The sequence below is a fragment of the Mizuhopecten yessoensis genome, unplaced genomic scaffold (assembly GCF_002113885.1).
Source record: "Mizuhopecten yessoensis strain PY_sf001 unplaced genomic scaffold, ASM211388v2 scaffold7473, whole genome shotgun sequence".
NCBI lineage: Eukaryota > Metazoa > Mollusca > Bivalvia > Pectinida > Pectinidae > Mizuhopecten > Mizuhopecten yessoensis.
The window spans coordinates 1,261,192-1,279,493 of NW_018407065.1; the positions used below are offsets into that span (position 1 = coordinate 1,261,192).

General features: G+C 38.0%; 1 protein-coding gene across 6 annotated transcripts in view; it reads right to left on the minus strand.

Moving 5' to 3' along the window:
* The window catches only part of LOC110453603 (kinesin-like protein KIFC3), a 69,532-nt gene that overhangs the window by 2,511 nt on the left and 48,719 nt on the right, over window positions 1-18,302 (minus strand). For 5 of the 6 annotated variants that reach the window (XM_021502600.1, XM_021502604.1, XM_021502601.1 and 2 more), the window contains 14 exons: window positions 14,390-14,573; window positions 13,870-14,171; window positions 11,400-11,552; window positions 10,740-10,943; window positions 10,083-10,268; window positions 9,207-9,485; window positions 8,650-8,761; window positions 7,938-8,119; window positions 7,448-7,552; window positions 6,871-7,001; window positions 6,305-6,428; window positions 5,568-5,697; window positions 4,735-4,932; window positions 4,021-4,169 (listed from right to left, as the gene is read on the minus strand). In XM_021502600.1, coding sequence (XP_021358275.1) covers window positions 4,021-4,169; window positions 4,735-4,932; window positions 5,568-5,697; window positions 6,305-6,428; window positions 6,871-7,001; window positions 7,448-7,552; window positions 7,938-8,119; window positions 8,650-8,761; window positions 9,207-9,485; window positions 10,083-10,268; window positions 10,740-10,943; window positions 11,400-11,552; window positions 13,870-14,171; window positions 14,390-14,573 — 2,439 coding nt within the window. Of the gene's footprint in view, window positions 1-2,837; window positions 2,889-4,020; window positions 4,170-4,734; window positions 4,933-5,567; window positions 5,698-6,304; window positions 6,429-6,870; window positions 7,002-7,447; window positions 7,553-7,937; window positions 8,120-8,649; window positions 8,762-9,206; window positions 9,486-10,082; window positions 10,269-10,739; window positions 10,944-11,399; window positions 11,553-13,869; window positions 14,172-14,389; window positions 14,574-18,302 lie in introns of all 6 variants that reach the window. The other variant, XM_021502606.1, reaches the window with a different exon arrangement.

An 18,302-nucleotide genomic window follows, 5' to 3' on the forward strand; every position in this document is an offset into this window, starting at 1 on the left:
TTATGATACAGACACAGGAGTCATATTTTTATGTAGAAATCATTAGATACTGAACTAATTTACTTGACATAAATTGGAAGGTGTTCAGATTATATCCTATTACATACATAACAAGAGTAAGAATATCTAACATCTGAGATATAATGATGAAATTTTCATATCTTGTTAGTATCCAGTGGGATCACTTAACATTTAAGTATTATTCTAACTACATTAACATATTGTTATTTTTTCATATTATTCCAAGTGATTAGTCAAAAGTGAATCACGTGTCTACCGATAAAAATTGATATTGACTTGGAGCGCATGATTTTTGTTTAAGGACTGGGTGTTTCTAAAAACAGAATTATGATGTGTCTCCAAACGAACGCATCGTCCCGCTTCCGTGGATTTATCTAGCCGAGAAAAGATATATTGACCTCAGACTGCGTCCTCTGTCAATATATCTTTTCTCGGCTAGATAAATCAAGGTATCAACCTCTGCCAAAGGCTATAATTGAATATTATTGATTGTTCTAAGGAGATGGAGACATACTAAAACACTGAAGTTGTGAAAACTATTAACAATCATGCTCTAAACTATTTCAACATATCTACCACTAGTCACACTGTGTACCAAGGTATAGCAATCCCATACTACAAGTCAGGGAAGGATCACATTGTACTGTGTACCAAGGTATAGCAATCCCATACTACAAGTCAGGGAAGGATCACATAGTACTGTGTACCAAGGTATAGCAATCCCATACTACAAGTCAGGGCAGGATCACATTGTACTGTGTACCAAGGTATAGCAATCACATACTATAAGTCAGGGTAGGATCACATTGTACTGTGTACCAAGATATAGCAATCCCATACTACAAGTCAGGGTAGGATCAGATTGTACTGTGTACCAAGGTATAGCAATCCCATACTACAAGTCAGGGGAGGATCACATTGTACTGTGTACCAAGGTATAGCAAGCACATACTGCAAGTCAGGGTAGGATCACATTGTACTGTGTACCAAGATATAGCAATCCCATACTACAAGTCAGGGTAGGATCAGATTGTACTGTGTACCAAGGTATAGCAATCCCATACTACAAGTCAGGGTAGGATCAGATTGTACTGTGTACCAAGGTATAGCAATCCCATACTACAAGTCAGGGGAGGATCACATTGTACTGTGTACCAAGGTATAGCAAGCACATACTGCAAGTCAGGGTAGGATCACATTGTACTGTGTACCAAGATATAGCAATCCCATACTACAAGTCAGGGTAGGATCACATTGTACTGTGTTCCAAGGTATAGCAATCCCATACTACAAGTCAGGGTAGGATCAGATTGTACTGTGTACCAAGGTATAGCAATCCCATACTACAAGTCAGGGCAGGATCACATTGTACTGTGTACCAAGGTATAGCAATCACATACTATAAGTCAGGGTAGGATCACATTGTACTGTGTACCAAGGAATAGCAATCACATACTACCAGGCAGGGTAGGATCACATTGTACTGTGTACCAAGGGATAGGAAGCACATACTACAAGTCAGGGTAGGATCACATTGCACTGTGTACCAAGTATAGCAATCCCATACTACAAGTCAGGGTAGGATCAGATTGTACTGTGTACCAAGGTATAGCAATCCCATACTACAAGTCAGGGCAGGATCACATTGTACTGTGTACCAAGGTATAGCAAGCACATACTGCAAGTCAGGGTAGGATCACATTGTACTGTGTACGAAGGTATAGCAATCCCATACTACAAGTCAGGGTAGGATCAGATTGTACTGTGTACCAAGGTATAGCAATCCCATACTACAAGTCAGGGTAGGATCAGATTGTACTGTGTACCAAGGTATAGCAATCCCATACTACAAGTCAGGGAAGGATCACATTGTACTGTGTACCAAGGTATAGCAAGCACATACTGCAAGTCAGGGTAGGATCACATTGTACTGTGTACCAAGGTATAGCAATCACATACTACAAGTCAGGGTATGATCACATTGCACTCTGTATTGAGGTGAAGCACTCACTATGCCCAGCATTATTAATATTATAAGGTTTGATAATAGCTACAAAGATGTACAAAAGTATATTCCAAATAACAACTGCATAAACAGGCTATTATTATCCACTGACTAGCGTTTCGTAAAAGAAAACAAGTACCTGGGTATCAACATTAAATGAGGTTATAATTGAAAAGAAGACGAAATGTAAGAATCGGAACAAGGTTTCAGGAAATGCATGGAATGCTGGTTACAACAGGGATATTATACAGGGTAAAAGTAACTCTGAAATAAATTATTCCTCATTTTCTACAACTATGACTGCATGCTCGTCTCAACAGCTTGTGTGCTGGTGGAACATAATTTGAATTGACATACAAGAAAAGTAATTTCCATGAAAAAAAAAAATGAAATAAATATAGATCAAGGCAGATCAAGGAAGGAGCATGCTCAATATTTCTAACCTTGGAGAAATTGTAACTTCTCTTTCCTTGTAGTATTGTATTCAAACAAGTATTTTATGGATTTAAATTTGTTCTGTTTTTTCCCCACATTACTTTTGTTTGTATGGGATTTATTCAAACACTAAAATTCCAATATATTGTTTTGAATTTTTACCGGGATATTTGAGACTTATGAGGATATCCTGTGATGCGATTTCCATCCTTTATCTGCGTAGCTAGCTAAACAAGCATGTGCATGCAGGAGGTGGCATAAACATGTTAAACCACACTATTGAGCCATGTATGGCACCAAAACGCAAAGGAAAACAGCACTACACTACAACATAAGTACAATATCAAAATGGCATCCAGCAATGCTTGATTCTTACTCTCGGACCAGGCCTCTCACAAAATCATGATTTCAGAGTTTTTTTTGTTCCCTGGAAAAAAATGACAATTAAGAAGTAGTAATGATAATTATAATTCTAACCAGGAATTTAATATAAAATAAAGGTTGAATGGAATGGCATTGTATTCATACAATAACTCCCTCAGATCCTCAGTCAAATCTACAGATCTCTGCTTTTATATAATATGTAGAGAGTAGCATTGAGCTTTTTAAGTTTTAACGAAGTGTAAACTTGTTAGTGCCATTTCATAAAGTTACCATATAACAAAATAATGTAGAATTAATTTCACTGAGAAATTGTCTGCATCAACTAAAATGTTAAAATAAACAAAGATGTTAATTACATATCATTATAATATAACTAGTATTCTAAGGTCTATGAACACTGCTTCACAGCCAAAGAGCAACACACAAATGGAATCGTGAAAAGAATAAAAAGACAAAGAGTGAAAAAATGCATTGAGGAACAGGTAAAGAAAGAGAGAGGACAAATATCACAGCCATCTAATACTAAGCTTAGTGGTATACTGAGTGCAAAATTAATGCCGAAGATATTGACACAAATTGTTTATAAGACAGACTAAATTAATCTTTGGGATGGATTCCTACTGACTTATGGCAATAATTCACTATTGGATGAACAATGAGCTTCATGGAATTATTTTCTTATGTTTCTATTACAAAAAATAAAACCCAGAATGATGTTGTTACATTTGTGAAATAAGACTGCCTCACACTGCAAAATAACCTATCTTTCACAGAAAATATTTCAATTCCGGTCTCTATTCACTTTCTTTTTCTTCTAAACCAGATGATATATTTCAATGTGTGTCAGCTACATTTGTATGCCTACATCTAAACCAGCATGCGATGTATTATCCAAAACCAAAGTTTCAAAAGCCGCAAAAATCTCCTTGAAAGTAAATTATAGTGAAATCCGCAAGAAACTCCTTGAAGCAAATTATAAAGAAAATAATATTTAAATAGAAAACTGAGAATCAGTTTAATTAAAACCTAAATCTGTGTGACATAAAAGTGAAAACCTAGATATTTTTTTTATCAAAATCGGGGAGAAAATAAAAGAGCAAATGAAAATGAATAGTGTACGGCTTTCAAAGAAGCCATGCTTACTAGTGCTACCACAAACATGGGAAAATAATTACCTCTGTGTCTCCGTTCTCCAAGCGTCGACTGGCTTGGCCAAGTTCAACAGTTCGGACTCGTTGGGCAAAGTTGAGACTACATACAGTCTCACTTTGATTCTTTTCCACTGGTGCCACCTGGACGATCATGAGTGTCTTACTGTCTCCACCTGTACAGGGTCAAAGGTTATTTATTAAGGCGGACTGGTATTGAAGGAGCTTTTACACTTTTTTTTACTATCTTTCTTACAGATTTCAACTATAGATCAGGATATTCCTCAAGCCCAATGCTGACAGCATCCATCGCTCATTTATATCCTATTTTAAAAGTCAATGTTTCCATTTTTCCCACAAATGTTGAATTTTAACATCTTGTACATGCATAAATTATTATTAAGATGATTATCTTCAAGCAAATCCTTTTTTCGCTTGATTTAACAATTTACCCAATACTTAAGGTTTGTTTTTATCTTCCCAAACCTAATTATCTTGTAAACAATTTCCACAGGGAACAAACTTATTTTGGAAGATTTTTTTGCACAGATTTAATTAATTTGATGCGTAAAAAATGATGTCATATAAAAATAACCTGCCCATGAAATTATCTATTGGGAAGATAAAAACATGCAGACCCAAAGTTGAAATCACCCTCTTGCTTAAAACCAAATGTAATTGCAATGAGTCTGCCACCATCAACTCTATCTATTTAACACTGTGAAAGGTTGTGGTGCCTACCTAGGGAGTCCTGCAGTAGATAAGTGAGCCGAGAGTTGCGGTAAGGCACATGACTCTGTCTACTTCGCAGGGCGTGAATCACATCCCCTAGGGAGGACAGAGATTTGTTGATACTCTGGGCCTCCTTCAGTCTCGTCCCGTCTGCACCAGACTTACTCACTCGTTCTGACCCTGCCAGGTCCACCAGGTTCAGCTTTCCTACAAACAGATGTAGAGTTGTTTTACGACAATGCCATTTTCTTTTCAAGTCATAAAAATGTTGTGGTGAATGCAAAATCATTTTTACTAACAGCACTTTCATTTTCTCAGAAAAATAACTTCATATAAAGATTACTGTGTTATTTGTTTTACAGACAGTTTTCAACAACAAAGTATTTGCATTGAAAAATCGAATCTAAATCAACTACCTGGTACTTGTAAAATTATTTAAGTTTGTATCTTGTTATTAATGTAATAAGCTATATCTGATATCACCCTCGTCCTGTAAACTTTATCTGATATCACCCCAGTCCTGTAAACTTTAACTGACATCACCCCATTCCAGTAAAATTTATCTGATATCACCCCAGTCCTGTAAACTTTATCTGATATCACCCCAGTCCTGTAAACTTTAACTGACATCACCCCATTCCTGTAAACTTTATCTGATATCACCCCAGTCCTGTTAACTTTATCTGATATCACCCCAGTCCTGTAAACTTTATCTGATATCACCCCGGTCCTGTAAACTTTATCTGATATCACCCCAGTCCTGTAAACTTCATCTGATATCACCCCAGTCCTGTAAACTTTAACTGACATCTCTCCAGTCCTGTAGCCTAGGATGTCTTTACCTGTACTCTGAACATTAGTTGTCTTGTTGACACCAGCAACTGTCACACACAGGAGTGCATGTGATCTAGACGAATGCTCATTCATGTTGGTAGTTGCTGTTGCTCTGTTCTTTTGGCCTGTTGCAAATACCTACAATAAGTCATGAAACTAAATTGTAGAGCTGATAAGTATTTTATGCACTTTTGATATTCAAATGAGATCCCAGTATTGAATAATCTGTAGTACATGTACTGCTAAAAACCAATCATCTCAGGGGCAATAATTTAGCGTGTTATTGTCAGTGTACAATCATCCTGTCTTAGCACTCACCTGTAATCATGACCTTTTTTTGCATCCTTAATACTTTCTGTAAATGAATTTCCTATGTTTATGATCTGTTTTCAGCGACCTCCTGTCTCATAGGACTAACAATCTAGAATTTCTGTACTGTGATTTAAAGCAAATTTCTGACAACCTTTTGTCATGAGAGTTTCAAACTACTCAAAGAACAAATTAATACAACTATTCTTGCTTGTTGCACAGCTGATAAGTTCAAACCAATTTCAAGATAGAAAGTTTAGGGAAAGTTTGTTCAATTTTCAGAATGCATGAAGCCATTTGGAATCTGTATTAAGGCTCTCGCTCTTTTATATGACCTTTCTTCAAAGAGCATAAGACAGGTACGACTTCTTAGATCAGACAAGTTGGTAACATGTGTTTGCTCCAGAAATGTGATGGTTAGGGGCGGTATACACACCCTGTTGACATCCTCCACTGACTGTACTTCCTTAACACACAGGCCTGGCACATGTAGCTGACCGTCTGTGTTCATCTTAATATCAAGTTTGGTATATGTGTCATCACCAGTAACCAACAAATCTCTGTCAACATAAAACTCCCATTTATCAATTGTTACAGAATCTCACAAACTGTAGCATGGCCATCATTATCAATGTTGATGCTGTGCTCATATCAAAAGGAAGAAAATCAAAAGCAGGGAATCCACAATATTTGAAAGGTATGTTTTATTTTCCTATATAAGATCAACATTATCACATGCTGGTGACTAACTTTCAGAAAGGCTCGTGTTAACATCAAACTGATCATATATACATGAGAAGGGAACCCTTAATATTTATAACTATTCATAATTTCAAGACAAATACATCAAAAGGCTATCAAAAGTATCTGGTCCTTCATCAACAATTTATATTTCTATCTATAGCTATATAAAAAGTTATTGCATAAGACCATTGACTCAATTAATCAGGAAAATGGCTTTAAATTTTCATAATGATCCATTTAATAGCCTTTGACACGGACCTTATAACCTCATTATAGATTTCTAGGACGGTGACAGTGATTTTGTAGGTCCAATCACATCCACGACTGGAGGTCTCCCTGAACAGCTCTCTGAGTGCCCTCTGGTTGATGCCAGCATCGTCAGGTGGACCCTATTGACAACATTAAACATATTACCATGACAACCATGCATAAATTATAAATTTTATATTACAACAATTATGAAAGTAATCTTTTCGACTTATATTTATATCAATCTTTTTTGCCCAGATGTAAGCAAATAGAGGGTCTTAATGTGACAGGAAATCGAAGTATCCTGAGAAAACCCAAGTGGTCGGGCAGGTGACCTTTTCCTGTCTGATTGGGTAATCCAACCCTGGCTGTCTTGCTGCAAGGCGAGTGCACTGTCAACTATGCCACTCGACCACTCAACAACCATATATACTTACAGAGTTATGAAGACTTGATATACCTTTTATCAATTATATCATATCTTAATATGGAAAACCTGGAACTGTACTGTAGAGAGTATTGGATTTGTCATCTTAATGACTTTTTAATGAATATTTGTTCAACACATTTGAGCATTGTTACATACCTCCATGGTATAAGTCTTCCCAGAGCCTGTCTGTCCGTAGGCAAAGATACATACATTGTACCCATCTATACACGACGTTACTAAAGACTGCACTTCGTTAAACACCTGTAATAAATACAATAACTTCCTTACACAGGTGCATTGTATACCACTATATACACCATTAATATATTTCTTTTATATCTTGTTCAAATTGTGTCCCTAATACTGTAACCACAAGTTGAAAATGGGAGATGCTATTCTTCAGAATTTCAAATGAAGAAAAGTTTACAGTGAAATCAGCAAACAATTGGACACCCCCTCCCTATTTACCTGTGTCTGTTGTGTACTGGTTTCTGTGAACACCCTCCCTATTTACCTGTGTCTGTGTACTGGTTTCTGTGAACACCCTCCCCTCCCTATTTACCTGTATCTGTGTACTGGTTTCTGTGAACACCCTCCCTATTTACCTGTGTCTGTACTGGTTTCTGTGAACACCCTCCCTATTTACCTGTATCTGTGTACTGGTTTCTGTGAACACCCTATCAACCTCAAACGTCTGACTGCGGCCCTTGTTGTTGACATGGATAAGTCCATCGTCATCCTGGTCATAAGTTACCACCGACTGGGACATGGTCCCATGACCATCTTCAGAGATCTTTGGTCGTACACGACAAAACACACGAATGTTTCCTGCAATGTATAGAAATATTTAAGTAATCCTGTAATGTTGTCATTTGAATGCAACTATATCATATTATTTAGCATTCGATGTAGCATTCGTACCTGTATAATAGACCTCGCCGGGATATCAACTTACAAACAGAATGACTTAGCCAGTGTATTACAGAGTAACTGTTCCTTTGGTTGCTACTGTACACAACCAACAATTGACAGGTGTACATTGCTCTGCAAACAATTAGGAAGAAATTTCTATCATGCTTCTTATAATCTTAACATATTTTTAAATCAAGAGTAGGAGTCTGCCTGCAGGCTAGCACTTTAAATATGAAATTGTAAATCTCTGAGAAAACTGTCATATTGTTTTGCGCTGTCAGCATTATTTAGTCATTTAGATTTTAGTGATCAAAAATATCATTGATTTGTTATCTGTGAATCAACAAGCAGAAAAGTAAACAAGCGATACAAGAAACACGTATCTACTGTTTACATTAGATATTTTTAACTGAGTATTTTGACTTTGTAGACACGTGTAAAACTACCTTTTAGTTCCACAAGTTCGTTGTGGAACTTCTTCCTGAGAGCCATCTCCCTGTGGTATTTCTTGATCAACTCCTGGTTATAGTCGTTGATGCCTCGGATGGCTCTGGTTGTCTGGAGGTCACAAGTAAATACATTTTCAACTATGACACAAGAAATGAAATTGTACTTTATTTCGACATATCTATTTCCTCTTCTTTAGTAGAAACTTTCAGAAAAAACCCCAAATGATCTAAAGGATATTACAATGTGATTTGAAATTCAGTTTTAATGGTATTAACAGTATCAAAGTTTGATCAATGTACATGACTTTCTTCTCTTTGACACCAGCTTCAACGGAGTGCAATCTATTTTAAGATTTTTGATCTGAGCACACTTGACCTGGGACATTAATCGTTTGACCTCAGACACAACTGACCAGGAACCAACATATACTTTTTTTTAAAGTTTAGACACAGTTGGCCAGAGAATATCTCCTTTTTACTTCAGACACAACTGACCTCATACCTGTTTGACCTCAGACACAGTTGACCTACTTGCTCTTTGATCTGGAACTTACCTCTTTTTTGACCTGAGACACGGTTTCCTTTATGACTGTTGGAAATTTCTTGGCCTGTTTTTGTAGTAGAACATACTCGCGCACTAGTTGGACCATAATTGGCTTGAGCTGCTCCACACGCAGACACACATCCTGGTACTTCATACGCAATGTAGCTAGCTCAAGCTCCAGGTCATGTCTGACTGACCGAACAGCTTCTTCCTTTTCCTTCCTCACACTGTCTATCTCATCCATCAGCTCCCGTGTGACTGTCTCAGTTTCCTGTTCCAATCTGGTCATCTAACCAACCATAAACACATCGTTAATATTTGCAGTATATTTGCATTTTTTTTTAATTCTCTATGAAAATGCTGTTATATGTTCAGACAATCCATAAAGAAATGCAGTTGCTAGAGAATGACACTAAAAAGAAATATGCGCTACACTATATAACCTGCCCTGCCCCCCTTCCATCAAATGGCACTGGTGTAACAATTTATGTTTTGAAGTAAGGTCAAGGCACAGGGGCACGCAACTATTATTAATATTGACTTGTTTTAGGCTTTCAGTCGCTGGGTACATTATAACCTAAATATTAGGTTATAACGTACCCAGCGACTGAAAGCCTTTAATAACTAGTTGCGTGCCCCTGTGGTCAAGGCAAGTAAATGGGACAGGTCAACATGGAGAAATCCTATAGTCCTTTCCGTTTCACCAGTATGTAAAATAACCAGAAATTGATGCCAAGATTAATTTGGAATGATCTCAGGGCTACGTGATACAAATAATTAGAAACATCAACTACAATTCTGCTATCTTGTACACAAAAATATTGTATAACAGAAAAATAAAAATATTCCCAGGTCTGAATATATGATAAAACAAAATTATTATTACCTCATGCATCTTCTCTTGACATTGCCTGCAGGCTTCCTGCAGCTGGCCCCTGACTTCTGTGACTTCTAGTTGTAGTCCCTCTACCTCTGTCTGTAGCAGTGCCTTTTCTTCCTGACACCTAGAGTAGTTTCTCTTCAGGTCCTCCGACTCTGTCTGTACCTCCACACGCTTTATCTTGGTGATCACCTTTGGTTCAAGGGAAAAAAGTTATACTATATCAATATATACCATATATAATATATCTGTATTTCAATATGAGTTTGCTAATTAAACTGTTTTATGAAATCTAAAGCAACAATCTTTTGTTAATTTAAAGAGAATTTTGTATTAAGGTCACATAAAGAGAAGCTCTGAACATACTTTTGTAACAAAATTGAAAAAGGGCCATAACTATTTACGAAGTGGGAAACAAGACCAAAATATCAATATAAGACACTCCACCACCCAAAGAGGTTTCCACTTCAAAATTTGACAATTATCATTGACAGAGCAAATACAATACACCCTAGACAAAGTGAGACTTTCTGACATGGTGCAGACCTAGTCGCTCCATTGGCCTCAATGGGGGACTAATAACAGGAAGAATATCTGGTTCTGTGGATGTATAGATGCTTTATGTGTAATGTCCTACACGGTTATGAGTATGAAGATACAAACCTCTGGCTCCTTTGCATGTAATGCTGTCAGCTCAGCTTGCAGCTCCCTCATTTTACGTGCCGTGGCCTGACTTTCACTTCTGAGAGTTGTCTGCTCTTGACGGTGTTTGTTTTGTAGTGTGGCGAGTTCCTCAGATTTCCTCGTGAGCTGGTTCTCCAGTGTGGTGATCTTTTGTCTCAATTTGGATACCTCTTCATCAAGTTGCTGCCATAAAATGTATACTCTCATTACTATGCTACTTAAACAGTGTAGAATTTGAACTTAAATGACCTTGACATTTAACAGAATAATCCAAAAGATAAAGGTATATATGATTTACCCAAAAAATATTTTTATGAGTGTGTTGGGGGGGGGGGGCAAGGTTAGAAATACTTCTATGACAAAAGTTGAACTGAACATTTTAAGTATCTACCTCTGCCGACCAAGAACTAAAGCGTCATCAGTCTAAACATATTGTTCTAAATGAAGAACCATTGCGTGGCGACAACTGCTGATGACTACATATGATTTCCTGATACTTAATACAATATTGCTGGATAATTTAAAACAGTCTAGGCTAAATGGTACCAATACCTTCAGATTTTATTTAATCAATAGACATATAAATGTATCAATAAATAAGTGACTTAAAAGATATTGATACATAGATCTACAGCTTACCTGGTATTGCTTGGCTCCCTGTTTGACCATGTCTGTGGACTGGCTGTAGACTTGCTTTAGGTCAGTCATTTCCTCCTGGAGGCGGTCATTCTCTCCCTGCAGTTTATCCACCTGTTTCTCTGTGTCTGTTGTGCAGGGTCCAGTGTCTGATGACTGTAAAGGACAATGAAACATGGTCAGTGGCATACATTGTCACAAACTAGAGGAGACAGCAAATCATAGACATTGAGACAGAGACAGGGAAACATGGTCAGTGGCATACATTGTCACAACTTAGAGGAGACAGCAAATCATAGACATTGAGACAGAGACAGGGAAACAGTCTTTTAGGCAATCATTAAGGCACTGGCTCTGGGACAGAGTTATTGAGATAGTTATTGATAGCTACTGATAGTCATTGAAACAGCAATGAGACATAGCAGAGTCAGTGAGAAGCTGTCAGTGAGATACAGACAGTGGGAAAACAGTCAATGAGACATAGCAGAGTCAGTGAGAAGCTGTCAGTGAGATACAGACAGTGGGAAAAAGTCAATGAGACATAGCAGAGTCAGTGAGAAGCTGTCAGTGAGATACAGACAGTGGGAAAACAGTCAATGAGACATAGCAGAGTCAGTGAGAAGCTGTCAGTGAGATACAGACAGTGGGAAACAGTCAATGAGACATAGCAGAGTCAGTGAGAAGCTGTCAGTGAGATACAGACAGTGGGAAAACAGTCAATGAGACATAGCAGAGTCAGTGAGAAGCTGTCAGTGAGATACAGACAGTGGGAAACAGTCAATGAGACATAGCAGAGTCAGTGAGAAGCTGTCAGTGAGATACAGACAGTGGGAAAACAGTCAATGAGACATAGCAGAGTCAGTGAGAAGCTGTCAGTGAGATACAGACAGTGGGAAACAGTCAATGAGACATAGCAGAGTCAGTGAGAAGCTGTCAGTGAGATACAGACAGTGGGAAAACAGTCAATGAGACATAGCAGAGTCAGTGAGAAGCTGTCAGTGAGATACAGACAGTGGGAAACAGTCAATGAGACATAGCAGAGTCAGTGAGAAGCTGTCAGTGAGATACAGACAGTGGGAAAACAGTCAATGAGACATAGCAGAGTCAGTGAGAAGCTGTCAGTGAGATACAGACAGTGGGAAACAGTCAATGAGACATAGCAGAGTCAGTGAGAAGCTGTCAGTGAGATACAGACAGTGGGAAAACAGTCAATGAGACATAGCAGAGTCAGTGAGAAGCTGTCAGTGAGATACAGACAGTGGGAAACAGTCAATGAGACATAGCAGAGTCAGTGAGAAGCTGTCAGTGAGATACAGACAGTGGGAAAACAGTCAATGAGACATAGCAGAGTCAGTGAGAAGCTGTCAGTGAGATACAGACAGTGGGAAACAGTCAATGAGACATAGCAGAGTCAGTGAGAAGCTGTCAGTGAGATACAGACAGTGGGAAAACAGTCAATGAGACATAGCAGAGTCAGTGAGAAGCTGTCAGTGAGATACAGACAGTGGGAAACAGTCAATGAGACATAGCAGAGTCAGTGAGAAGCTGTCAGTGAGATACAGACAGTGGGAAAACAGTCAATGAGACATAGCAGAGTCAGTGAGAAGCTGTCAGTGAGATACAGACAGTGGGAAACAGTCAATGAGACATAGCAGAGTCAGTGAGAAGCTGTCAGTGAGATACAGACAGTGGGAAAACAGTCAATGAGACATAGCAGAGTCAGTGAGAAGCTGTCAGTGAGATACAGACAGTGGGAAACAGTCAATGAGACATAGCAGAGTCAGTGAGAAGCTGTCAGTGAGATACAGACAGTGGGAAAACAGTCAATGAGACATAGCAGAGTCAGTGAGAAGCTGTCAGTGAGATACAGACAGTGGGAAACAGTCAATGAGACATAGCAGAGTCAGTGAGAAGCTGTCAGTGAGATACAGACAGTGGGAAAACAGTCAATGAGACATAGCAGAGTCAGTGAGAAGCTGTCAGTGAGATACAGACAGTGGGAAACAGTCAATGAGACATAGCAGAGTCAGTGAGAAGCTGTCAGTGAGATACAGACAGTGGAAAAACAGTCAATGATATATAGCAGAGTCAATGAGAAGCTGTCAGTGAGATACAGACAGTGGGAAACAGGCAATGAGACATAGCAGAGTCAGTGAGAAGCTGTCAGTGAGATACAGACAGTCGGAAAACAGTCAATGAGACATAGAGTCAGTGAGAAGCTGTCAGTGAGATACAGACAGGGGGAAACAGGCAATGAGACATAGCAGAGTCAGTGAGAAGCTGTCAGTGAGATACAGACAGTGGGAAACAGTCAATGAGACATAGCAGAGTCAGTGAGATAACATAGACAGTGGGAAACAGTCAATGAGACAGTCATTATAAAAAGTCATTGCTACACAGTAATTGAAGCAGTTAGTGGGACATATAGTCAGTCAGATTTATAACAGAGACATGGTGACCCTGCTACACATACCTGGCCACTTTTATGGAGCCTATCTATGGTGTCTCGGAGGTCATGGTTCTCTTTCTGTAGGTCGGTTACAGTTTTATCCAGCCCCAGACCATGTTCTCCACCCGGCCCCTGGGGCTCCTGCCCCACTTCCTTGCCCTCAGGATTTGGAACTGTAAAGAGCTGTATCTGTTCCTCCAAGCGACGGGTGAGATCCACTTTCTCCCCCTGAAGTCGCTTCACCTCCTCAATTAGCCTCATAGTGGTCCTTCCACCAGTGTGGGGGATGTTGTTGTTGTCACCCAAGGGTCGGCATTTCACTGGACCTACAAATTAAACAGTGACCTTATTTTTAACTGGTTCATTTACATAAATAAATATGTATACTATTTTTATAGTACATGTAACATATGATTTGTCACCACGATTTCCATTACATTTATACATGGATACATGTTACTATGGTGATATCAATTGACTTTCACCATGGTTTTCCTACATTTATCAGAGTATTTTTGTGACATGGACCGTTTTGTCTTTCTACCTTGCTCCAGCTGCTGTACCCGGGCCTCATTCTCCTCCAGTAGTCCCTGTAGGTTACTGATGAGGTTCTCCTTCTCCTGAAGCTGTGTCTCCTGGGTTTTACATAGGATCTTCATGTGCTGTCTCTTGGTACTCTCCTCCCGCTCCAGTCGGGACTTGTAGTGCTTGGTCTTGTCAGTGAGTGTCTGTTGGAATTCATTAAAACTCACAGCTACAATTCACTTAAGATGTATGTATTGCCTTGACATTGGACTCACTCAAAATACTTATACTACTGTTAATAGAAGACTTCTTCTTTAATCAATTTATCAGTTTATGTGCAAGAATAAAATGCAGTTTCAGATTTATTAACCATTCATAAATTTTCTAGAAAATCTTAAGGCTAAAACAAATCGCTTTTCCTAAGTAACATTTATGTCACCTCTATTTCTAATATTCAAAATGAACAGATGAAAAATGACCGTTAATTAAACTAAACATTAACTATCAGGCAGTCACTATCAAATCAGCTGTATGTGCAACACTAAACATATCTGTAAGTGTGATAAATAATCAACTAACCACAGTTTAAATATTTGAGTCAGAAAGTTTTGCTTCAGGATGTAAAGAAGAAAGTTAGAGGATGAACAAGTGTATAAGTTGAGATATTTTTAATTGATCCGTCTCAACTAGAGCTAGCTTAGTGCAAGAGGTTCACACACTACCAATGTTTGCGTTCCTCTCACGCTATACATCTTAGTGCGTCTACTTCACTATCAAACCTTATTCTCTCACACACAATAAATCCTGATAGAAATGCTTCATTTTCTTATAGGTCTGTGTTTAACTGAACTACATTGTGTCGCTCTCCCCAGTAACAAGTATTGGATACAAAGTCAAGCTTTCATTGCTATGACAAACACATGGAAACACTCCAGAATCGATACACGACTTTTTCATTCTTAGCTGAAGCAAGCCTATATTTAAATGCAGCAAAGAGCCATTACACACATCATTCCATTAAAGGAAAAAACCAGGAAAGTTCATTCTATAAAAGAAATAACAATAGAACGTTTAATAGGCAGATGCAGATCTAGTCTATAGAAATGGGGAAACGTCTATTTCCATTCAACGCGTAAGTACCCATAAAGATGTTAGAGCGACATGTATGCCTCAGTGCCTCATACATGTGAGGAAACTCCTTAACTCATTCATCCCTGAAGACACATTTGAACTCTTCCAATTCAAAGGTTGGAATAGTTCATTATGGACAAACTTTTACCTGACCAACCATTTTCAACTTTTGAGCATTTAAAACAATAAAAAAAACTTGAAGGTGCAGAAAAGTAACTAATGCAATATCTGTCAGCTGCAGAAGGGTGCATGGTGCTTGTTTACATCCTGTGTGGGAAAAAAATACTCCAACTGCTTTTGCGCTTCCTTCATTGGCATAACACACTAGAGAATACCTTGTTATTATTGAGTTAGCTCAATTCCAAGGTACATGTAGCTACCCACATGGATACAGTACCACATTATTAGGTCACAATGTTTGACATCCTTGATGGATATATTCCAAATTTAACTGAAGTCAGAATACTGTGCTGAATTGGCTATGGCAACACTGTAGATTTCCCTGCAGACCTTTACCACTGTACATTTATTTTGTGGCGTCAAAATATAGCAAATGTAATAAGGGAGATCAGACACCAGTATACCTGTAGTGTCTGGCTGTTTGTTTTAGAGCAGATATTATTGCTTTACCAAGCAATTGTACAAAGATAAAGAACCAATCAATTGAATGTGAAGTAGCTTACAATAACTGACAATGCAGTGTTATTGTTTAATCTGTATGCAAATTATTCTTAACAATAACAATTTGAACACTACAGTACTTCAGTTTCCTGTATTCAAAGTTTGATGAAATCTAGATATTTCTGTAAAATATCATTGAATCATGTTCAAATACTTTTGTTCTGAAATTCATCTTTATATCTCAAATACCTGAATTTCCAATGTTTATTATTTTAATTTTCTTTTTAAAGGTTTCATTATCGCCGATCTAAAGCTAGGCTGCCAAGAGCCATGCAGATTCACGAAGACTATTGAGTAGTATGGTTGCCATCATGATCCCCTAGTATTTTTATTGGTGATACGAAGGTTGATGCTTTAGATTGCTTGTATTTAACAAAGATTTACATGGCGGTTCTTTAAATTGTCACCAATAAACCAGAAGACCATCACCCTTCTGGAACATCTGGTCTTATTCTCCTTGTACTTTTCCAAGAGTCTCCATGTAAATCTGTCCCTTGTTCACATATTGCCCTAGTTTTATCAATTTTTAGTTCAAACGATGGTTTTGTTGACATTTTTGTTTTAATTTAAATATTAACCTTTTACCCAAGTATAATTCAAATTAATGCCAATGACATTTAAAAAATGAAGGTAGTGATATGTTTATGTTTTCAACACATACAGTATCTACTTAATGGATTGAATTTCTGAAGCTCTGGAGAATAAAAGTTGCACAAAAATATATCAATTCTACCACAAGTAGAACCACAACACATTTATATATATATTGATTCCTGCAAAAATAACAGCAGAATTCAGAAAATTCAAATTACCAAAATGTACAGATCTATAAAGAGAAACAGAGAATCAAATTAACCTTTCTTTTTATTTCATAAACTATTGTTCCCATGGATTGCTTGCCAGATGCGAAAGAAAATGCTCTGGAAATTATTTGCTGCAGTATCTAGACAGTTTAATCATTGATATACAAGAATTGATTTTAGTGACATCAGCTACACTAAAAAAAAAGGTTTAGCGTTTGTGTGAGGACGGCACGTCCATGTACGATACATTGTAGACAAAGCGGCTTGGCTAACGACTGTAAAACAGGCCTGTCTGGCCAGCCACTCCCCTGACAATAAACTGTGAACACTGTATCAGTTTCCGTTAAATTGCACATATTTTACGCAATTCCAAGAGACTACAGCATTGCACTGCATCCCTAAGTTCCCGTCTAATGCACTGGTTTTGTTGAATTCCCAGCAGTGTTTATTGGACTGGTTTCGTTGCATTGCCAGCAATGTTTATTATACACATGCTTTAAGATAATGTGTGAAGTAAAATCCCTGACAGGATTCAGATTGTTGCCATAAGATTTAACATAGTAAATGTCCCTTTGATAAATACTACTAAAAAAACCATTCCAGTAATCTGTCAAGGATCTACAATAATTTCCTGGTTCACTCAGTCGCGCTAGTGGCCTTGGGCTCTTACCATTTTCGCTAAGGGATTACACAATTTATAGGAAAACAATGAAATTGCCGATTATAACACAAACAATTCCAAAGTATAGATTTGAATGAAAATGTTTCTTTTTAAATGATAATGTATTTATATTGGTTTTAAACAATACTCTAGATGCATCATGTAACATGTCTGCCTGGGTGGTTTTACAGTCCAATGCCAACAAATGACATACAGCAAAACCTACCTAAACCAAACCCCACAGAAAACAGAGGCTGATATAGCAAAGTTGCTGGAGGACGCATGCTTTGATCTAATACAAAATTGTATAGAGTGGGTCTCACTATCCCCCCAAAACCCCAACAGAAAATAGAGGCTGTTATAGCAAGGTTGCTGGAGGACGCATGCTTCAATCTAATACAAAATTGAATAGAGTGGGTCTAACTATCCCCCCAAAGCCCCAACAGAAAACAGAGGCTGATATAGCAAGATTGCCGGAGGATGCATGCTTTAATCTAATACAAAATTGGATAGAGTGGGTCTAACTATCCCCCCAAAACCCCCCACAGAAAACAGGGGCTGATATAGCAAGGTTGCTGGAGGATGCATGCTTCAATCTAATACAAAATTGTATAGAGTGGGGCTAACTATCCCCCCCCAAAACCCCCACAGAAAAC